The 7,592-nt window shown below is 43.8% G+C and overlaps 1 protein-coding gene across 1 annotated transcript in view; it reads left to right on the top strand.

Moving 5' to 3' along the window:
- Nucleotides 1-4,550, top strand: part of LOC311134590 (G-protein coupled receptor 22-like) — a 10,905-nt gene extending 6,355 nt beyond the window's left edge. Inside the window, exons 2-4 of the mRNA XM_084168325.1 lie at nt 2,454-2,607; nt 2,883-3,902; nt 4,286-4,550. Of these exons, the coding sequence (XP_084024451.1) occupies nt 2,458-2,607; nt 2,883-3,902; nt 4,286-4,465 (1,350 nt within the window). The 5' untranslated portion in view covers nt 2,454-2,457 and the 3' untranslated portion in view covers nt 4,466-4,550. The remainder of the gene's footprint in view (nt 1-2,453; nt 2,608-2,882; nt 3,903-4,285) is intronic.
- Nucleotides 4,551-7,592: the final 3,042 nt, after the last annotated feature.

Here is a 7,592-nt window from a genome sequence, read left to right as displayed (position 1 = left end):
AAAAATTAAAACAATATTTCCTGAGCGTTCTTAAATCTCCAGACACTTCAAAACATTATTCCTTATGATTTATGATTTATTTTTTGCCATTTATGATTGTGTTATTTAATGCGTTTCTCTGGACTATAGGGGTAAAGGCCAAATACAATATTTTATCATATAATTGCTAAAAAATATATATATACAGTGGGGAGAACAAGTATTTGATACACTGCCGATTTTGCAGGTTTTCCTACTTACAAAGCATGTAGAGGTCTGTAATTTTTATCATAGGTACACTTCAACTGTGAGAGACGGAATCTAAAACAAAAATCCAGAAAATTATATTCTATGATTTTTAAGTTATTAATTTGCATTTTATTGCATGACATAAGTATTTGATACATCAGAAAAGCAGAACTTAATATTTGGTACAGAAACCTTTGTTTGCAATTACAGAGATCATACGTTTCCTGTACATCTTGACCAGGTTTGCACACACTGCAGCAGGGATTTTGGCCCACTCCTCCATACAGACCTTCTCCAGATCCTTCAGGTTTCGGGGCTGTCGCTGGGCAATACTGACTTTCAAATCCCTCCAAAGATTTTCTATTGGGTTCAGGTCTGGAGACTGGCTAGGCCACTCCAGGACCTTGAGATGCTTCTTACGGAGCCACTCCTTAGTTGCCCTGGCTGTGTGTTTCGGGTCATTGTCATGCTGGAAGACCCAGCCACGACCCATCTTCAATGCCATTACTGAGGGAAGGAGGTTGTTGGCCAAGATCTCACGATACATGGCCCCATCCATCCTCCCCTCAATACAGTGCAGTCGTCCTGTCCCCTTTGCAGAAAAGCATCCCCAAAGAATGATGTTTCCACCTCCATGCTTCACTGTTGGGATGGTGTTCTTGGGGTTGTACTCATCCTTCTTCTTCCTCCAAACACGGCGAGTGGAGTTTAGACCAGAAAGCTCTATTTTTGTCTCATCAGACCACATGACCTTCTCCCATTCCTCCTCTGGATTATCCAGATGGTCATTGGCAAACTTCAGACGGGCCTGGACATGCGCTGGCTTGAGCAGGGGGACCTTGCGTGCTCTGCATGATTTTAATCCATGACGGCGTAGTGTGTTACTAATGGTTTTCTTTGAGACTGTGGTCCCAGCTCTCTTCAGGTCATTGACCAGGTCCTGCCGTGTAGTTCTGGTCTGATCCCTCACCTTCCTCATGATCATTGATGCCCCACGAGGTGAGATCTTGCATGGAGCCCCAGACCGAGGGTGATTGACCGTCATCTTGAACTTCTTCTATTTTCTAATAATTGCGCCAGCAGTTGTTGCCTTCTCACCAAGCTGCTTGCCTATTGTCCTGTAGCCCATCCCAGCCTTGTGCAGGTCTACAATTTTATCCCTGATGTCCTTACACAGCTGTCTGGTCTTGGCCATTGTGGAGAGGTTGGAGTCTGTTTGATTGAGTGTGTGGACAGGTGTCTTTTATACAGTTAATACAGGTAATGGGTGGAGAACAGTAGGGCTTCTTAAAGAAAAACTATCAGGTCTGTGAGAGCCAGAATTCTTACTGGTTGGTAGGTGATCAAATACTTATGTCATGCAATAAAATGGAAATTACTTACTTAAAAATCATACAATGTGATTTTCTGGATTTTTGTTTTAGATTCCGTCTCTCACAGTTGAAGTGTACCTATGATAAAAATTACAGACCTCTACATGCTTTGTAAGTAGGAAAACCTGCAAAATCGGCAGTGTATCAAATACTTGTTCTCCCCACTGTGTATATATATATATATATATATATATATATATATATATATATATATATATATATATATACCTAAAGGGGTCGTAACATTCCAAATCAAAGAGTGAAATGACCCACATGTCAGTTTAGACCCCGCCATCCCCATCTCCCTACCAACGGCTTAGACTTACAGGGGTTAACCTGTCTCCTCCCCTTCATCTACACTTATTGAAGTGGATTTAACAAGTGACATCAATAAGAGATCATAGCTTCACCTGGATTCACCTGGTCAGTCTATGTCATACTCAGTGTATTTTATTATCAATGCTCTGCAGAAACTAGAACAATCTCATCTACAAGACATTGGGGGGAAAGTTATTCTGCTTTTAAAATCTCTGGCACGCTCTCAGCATTTTTGTTTTTCATTTAAACCCAGAAAATGTTTCCTTATTATTTGACAACTGGCAGTTTTACCACGGCCAGGATTTCATGCATAAAAGGATTCATTCATTCTGCACCATAGGAACAATCTGATGTCCCAGTTGTAGTGTTTGAGATTCAGATGAGCTTCTGCATTGTGATGTGTAGCTTCTAATCAGACCGCATGCTGTCTCCTCACAAACATTCCCCCCCTCTCTCTCTCTCTTCCCCTCTCTCTCTCTCCCTCTCTCTCTCTATCCCTCTCTCTCTCTCCCCCTCTCCCTCCCCTTCCTACAGGATAATGCATATCCTTCCCCCTCTGGAGAGAGAAGATGGCACCATGAGCAACGTCACCGTCAACGTCACCGTCACCGACAACGCAGCCGAGCCCATCAGCAGAACCATGTCTCCAGCCACGCCCTACACATACCCTTACCCCATCTCCTTCCAGGTACACCTACAGTATATACTGTATGTCTGTCTGAAGTAGGTCATGTGATATGTGTTGTACATGAGTGAAGTGTTGTATGTCTTGTGATATTGGGATGGTTTACCGGAGACAGATTAAGCATAGTCCTGGAATAAAAATCATGATCAATGGAGAATCTTTATTGAAATAGCTTTTTAGTCCAAACCATCCCATTGTGTTTTAACAAGGATGCCTGCATTGTTGCCAGACAAATTCCCCTATGGGACTATAAAGTATTAATTCATTAATTCACTCAGGTGTCCCTGACCGGCTTCCTGATGCTGGAGATCATGCTGGGCCTGAGCTCCAACCTCACCGTGCTGGCCCTGTACTGCATGAAGTCCAACCTGATCTCCTCAGTCTCCAACATCGTCACCATGAACCTCCACGTCCTGGATGTGTTAGTGTGTGTCTGCTGTATCCCCCTGACCATGGTGGTGTTATTGTTGTCTCTGGAGGGGGATACAGCCTTGGTTTGTTGCTTCCACGAGGCCTGTGTGTCGTTCGCTAGTGTCGGCACGGCAGCCAACGTCCTCGCCATCACCCTGGACCGGTACGACATCTCTGTGAAACCGGCGAACAGAGTCCTAACCATGGGCCGCGCCCTGGCTCTGCTGGCCACCATTTGGGTGCTGTCGTTCCTCAGTTTCCTGGTGCCTTTCATCGAGGTGGGGTTCTTCGCCCCAGGCCAGGCGGAGCTCAACCAGACTCTAGTGGCTGTAGCCAACACCAACCAGTACTACACAGAGTTAGGACTTTACTACCACCTGCTGGCCCAGATCCCCATCTTCTTCTTCACGGCTGTTGTGATGCTCATCACCTACTCCAAGATCCTCCAGGCACTCAACATCCGCATCGGGACACGCTTTCACACGGCGTCGCAGAAGAAGAAGGCCAGAAGGAAAAAACGTCCCTCCATGACGGCTATGACGTCACAGGCGACGGACGGGGCCATGGACCCGTCCGAACTCAGCGGCCGTGCTCTCCCCACGATGGGCATGCGGACCTCCGTCTCCCTCATCATTGCGTTGAGACGGGCGGTTAAACGCCACCGGGAGCGACGAGAACGCCAGAAGCGCGTCTTCAGGATGTCGCTGCTCATCGTGTCGACCTTCCTGCTCTGCTGGACTCCCATAACCGCCCTCAACACGGTCATCTTGACCGTAGGCCCCAGCAACTTCACGGTCAAGCTGCGATTGGGCTTCCTGGTCATGGCGTACGGGACGACCATCTTCCATCCGCTTCTCTACGCCTTCACCAGGCAGAAGTTCCAGAAGGTTTGCCAACCCACTTCTGCCACATACACACACACACATGCACACACACACTTTAGTGTGTAGTGTGTAGTGTGTAGTGTGTGTATTTTTTTGTGTTTTTATTGTGTATTTGTTTGGTGTATATATTGTTTATCTATTGGCTGGTTCAATCAAATGTCCCCTTTAGGGATTAATAAATACATATATTTTTGATTTTTTGATTTTCTGATATCTTATCTTCTGTTATTCTTCTGTTATCTGATATTATCTTATCTTCTGTTATCTTATCTTCTGTTATCTTATCTTCTGTTATTGTATCTTATCTTATCTTCTGTTATCTTATCTTACCTTATCTGATATTATCTTATCTTCTGTTATCTTCTGTTATTTGACCTTGCCTTAAGGTTCTGAAGAGTAAGATGAAGAAGAGGGTGGTGAGCATCATAGAAGCCGACCCGCTGCCCAACAACACGGTCGTACGTAATTCCTGGATTGACCCCAAAAGGAACAAGAAGGTCACCATCAACGAGGACGCCGAGGCCAGGCAAAAATGTCTGCAGTCTTCAGAGGATGCTGTGGAATGACTGAGTGAATACTTAGCGACCTTGTCAAGAGGTCCGGATCTCAGGGGTTTGTCTGCATAGAAAAGTATTGGGCGGGCCGCGTAAGTGTTTTTTCAGACCGTCTATATCCAAACAAATAATCTTCGGGATGGAAAAATGTTTTCAGTGTAAACTTAAATGAGTTAAACCAGATATAAAGTACGTAGAAAAGATAATAGACCTATATATTTTTTAAATAAGATCATCTTTGAGAACTAACAATCACTAAAATAAAAACTAGAAAGTCAGGGAGAATCAAAAATTCCAAAAATGATGCATTCAGGAGTATTTTTGTCATGGCATGGGGCCCCCATTGATTTTGTTATAATGTTTGAGTCACTCAGATAGCATAAGCCATGGCAGAATGTGTAGAATTGCAGGAAATGTGATGTAAAACTGCACATTTTATCTCTGCCAAAATGTGTAAAATGGCCATGCCCCCACCATGCCCCCACCATGCCCACCACCTAAGCCCCATTTTGATCCAGAAAGAAAACTGGATCTCTTGGCGTAATGGCTAAGGTGTTGGGTTGACAGTCGCTTGACCTGGGTTTAAGTCCTGGACAATGAGACCAGACAGAAGTGTCTTCAGAGGATGCTGTGGAATGAATCATAGAATCTAGTCATTCTATTTCTGTGGAATGAATGAACTGCTTAAGGGCAAGACAACACAATAAGGAACGTTGACAGTGTGCAGTAGATCACCTGCTGGGTGTCGACGGATGGTGGGGATTCAACATGTAGGATTGTCAGAAAACGAACTGAAAAGGAGGGCTGATGTTCTGTGGTCAGAGGAGATAGGAAGGCCAAACGCTGCTTTCAACCGTTGATCGGCACAGTCTGTTTTGTCCTCTAGTGCAATCTTTTACACTCAAAACAGTGGAGGCTGGTGGAGGGAGAAATTGGAGGACAGGTTCATTGTAATGGCTGAAATTGAATAAATGGAAGGGTATCAAACACATCAAACAAATGGCTTGCATGTGCAAAATGACACCAGCTGCCACTGATTCGAAGAAAGGACACATTATTAGGTTCATCAGGTTGGGATAAAAACAAGGGAAACACATTCCAAAGCAGCAATGTAAATATACAGGTAGCTGCCAAGATAAAGGAAACACCAACATAAAGAGTCTTAATAGGGCGTTGGGCCACCACAAGCCAGAACAGCTTCCATGCACCTTGGCATAGATTCTACAAGTGTCTGGAAGTCTATTGGAGGGATGCAACAACATTCTTCCACGGGAAATTCCATAGTTCTGTGTTTTGTTGATGGTGGTGGAAAACGCTGTCTCAGGCACCGCTCCAGAGTCTCGCATAAATGTTCAATTGGGTTGAGATCTGGGGACTGAGACGCACACACACACACACACACATACACACACACACACACACACACACACACACACACACACACACACACACACACACACACACACACACACACACACAAACCCTTTAAATCCCCTATGCTCCTTTGAGACCCATCTTTCGAAGTCAATGAGATCTCTTCTTCTAGCCCTTGTATCTGAAATAATGGGCAACTGGGCATTTTTACACATCACCCTAAGCATGATGGGATGTTAATTGCTTAATTAACTCAGGAACCACACCTGTGTGGAAGCACCTGCTTTCAATATACGTTGTATCCCTCATTTACTCAAGTGTTTCCTTTAATTTTGGCAGTTACCTGTATGTGTATTTACTGTAAATGTACAAATATCAGAGGTGGATAATTTATTACTATTTATTGAAAACAAAGTACATTAGAGGTTTCATAGATAAAAGCTGTAGATATTGCATGGCTTTTGGTAACTGTGGCAATGTACATGATATATATGATATACATACATACAGACATGTACAGTATACAATAAATACATATTCTATATTGAACAAGTAGGCATTGTATACATGGTATGTTTATAATAAATGTTGTGTTCACTTAATGGTTTTATTTGTATATATCCATCATTTAATTAGGGAGACTGAGAATTAGATCTCTTTAACAAGTGAGACCTGGGTACGAGACCACAGCAAACAACATCACAAAATACAAATACAGTGCTTTCAAAAAATGTTCAGACCCCTTGACTTTTTCCACATTTTGTATTCTAAAATGGATTCAATTAAAAATGTTCCTCATCAATCTACACACAGGTTTTTAGAAATTGTAGCTAATTTATTACATATATAAAACAGAAATCCCTTATTTACATAAGTATTCAGACCCTTTACTATGAGAATCGAAATTGAACTCCTGTTTCCATTGATCATCCTTGAGATGTTTCTACAACTTGATTGGAGTCCACCTGTGGTATATTCAATTGATTGGACATGATTTGGAAATGCACACACCTGCCAATATAAGGTGAATGCACCAATTTGTAAGTCGCTCTGGATAAGAGCGTCTGCTAAATGACGTAAATGTAAATGTTAATAAGGTCCCATAGTTGACAGTGCATGTCAGAGCAAAAACCAAGCCATGAGGTCAAAGGAATTGTCCGTAGAGCTCTGAGACAGGATTGTGTCGAGGCACAGATCTGGGGAAGGGTACCAAAAAATGTCTGCAGCATTAAAGGTCTCCAAGAACATTGTGGCCTTCATCATTCTTAAATGGAAGAAGTTTGGAACCACCAAGACTCTTCCTAGAGCTGGCCGCCCAGCCAGACTGAGCAATCTGGGGAGAAGGGCTTTGGTCAGGGAGGTGACCAAGAACCCAATGGTCACTCTGACAGAGCTCCAGACTTCCTCTGTGGAGATGGGAGAACCTTCCAGAAGGACAACCATCTCTGCAGCACTCCACCAATCAGGCCTTTATGGTAGAGTGGCCAGACGGAAACCACTCCTCAGTAAAAGGCACATGACAGCCCGCTTGGAGTTTGCCAAAAGGCACCTAAAGACTCTCAGACCATGAATGCCAAGAGTCACGTCTGGAGGAAACCTGGCACCATCCCTACGGTGAAGCATGGTTGTGGCAGCATCATGCTGTGGTGATGTTTTTCAGCGGAAGGGACTGGGAGACTAGTCAGGACTGAGGCAAAGATGAACGGAGCAAAGTACAGAGAGATCCTTGATGAAAACCTGCTCCAGAGTGCTCAGGACCTCAGAC

The sequence above is a fragment of the Coregonus lavaretus genome, assembly GCF_964263955.1.
Source record: "Coregonus lavaretus genome assembly, chromosome: 9".
In the NCBI taxonomy this organism is placed as follows: domain Eukaryota; kingdom Metazoa; phylum Chordata; class Actinopteri; order Salmoniformes; family Salmonidae; genus Coregonus; species Coregonus lavaretus.
This window is presented reverse-complemented; position numbering and strand designations above follow the sequence as displayed.